Source organism: Aplysia californica, unplaced genomic scaffold (assembly GCF_000002075.1).
Source record: "Aplysia californica isolate F4 #8 unplaced genomic scaffold, AplCal3.0 scaffold00298, whole genome shotgun sequence".
In the NCBI taxonomy this organism is placed as follows: Eukaryota; Metazoa; Mollusca; class Gastropoda; order Aplysiida; family Aplysiidae; genus Aplysia; species Aplysia californica.
Genome location: NW_004797568.1, coordinates 152,965 through 153,946, shown reverse-complemented (window position 1 = coordinate 153,946; position 982 = coordinate 152,965). Strand labels below are relative to the sequence as shown.

At 47.9% G+C, this 982-nt stretch overlaps 1 protein-coding gene across 1 annotated transcript in view; it reads left to right on the top strand.

Annotated features, from left to right (window-relative positions):
- The window catches only part of LOC101860025 (neurogenic locus notch homolog protein 1), a 20,093-nt gene extending 19,121 nt beyond the window's left edge, over positions 1 to 972 (top strand). The window contains exon 12 of the mRNA XM_035970635.1: positions 332 to 972. Within this exon, the coding sequence (XP_035826528.1) occupies positions 332 to 972 (641 nt within the window). The remainder of the gene's footprint in view (positions 1 to 331) is intronic.
- The last annotated feature ends 10 nt before the right edge of the window (positions 973 to 982 follow it).

The window sequence follows — 982 nt, the reverse complement described above, 5'->3', positions numbered from 1 at the left end:
CCCCCCCCCCCCCACACACACACACACACATTTTTTGGCTTCTAGTCAGTAACCTTAACAACAAGGGACAACAGATGCACAAATATCCTGAATATGAGGGTACCAATGAGATTGTAAAAAATGAGTTAAGATTTTTGACCCGTTGATTCCTTTAAGTACACGAATATTCCTGCAGAAGGCATTCTGCTTGTCAAATTACATCAATGTGAGGGATACGTTTTTAATTCTCATTCTATTTCTTGAGAAGAGCTTAGTCTTTTAACTCTATTATTGTGATGCTTGAAATATAGTTTGGCTATTTATAATAGAATTTTAAAATCCTTTTCTGCAGGAACCAATTGTGACACAGCCCTCCTTCCTTGCGACAGTTCACCGTGTCTCAACTCCGGGACCTGTGAGCACACGTCTGATGCCAGAGGATTTGTGTGCAGCTGTTCGGCTATTTACACTGGACAACTGTGCGAGACACCTGTCGATGTCTGTGCTTCTCAGCCGTGCCTCAACAGAGGGGTCTGCAGTGCTTCTGCGATGATCACCCCAAGCAATCCTCGTGGGTTTGAATGCATCTGTCCACCTCCACATACAGGAACGTTTTGCGAGTCTTTAGTGAAAACATGTGTTCCATCACTGTGCCAGGGAAGGGGTGAATGTGGCATCGATGAGGTCGGTGCGTTTTGCAACTGTTCCTCTGGCTTCGGTGGTTTATTTTGTCAGTTTGTGGAAGCTGATGTCTCGTGTGACAGTGCTGGAGGTGGTGCTGTTTGTCAGAATGGCGGAACGTGCTCGCAGAGTGATTTAGGTGGGGTTGTCTGTCTTTGCCCCGAGGGTTTCACAGGTGTGACATGTGAGAGTGTTGTGGTCACCGGCTGCCAGCCTAATCCCTGCAATAGCGGCAGTTGTGTGCCCAGGTCGTCAGGGGGGTTTGACTGTTTCTGTCCTCCGGGGGCCTCTCCTCCCCTTTGTTATGTTTAACTCCCCCCCC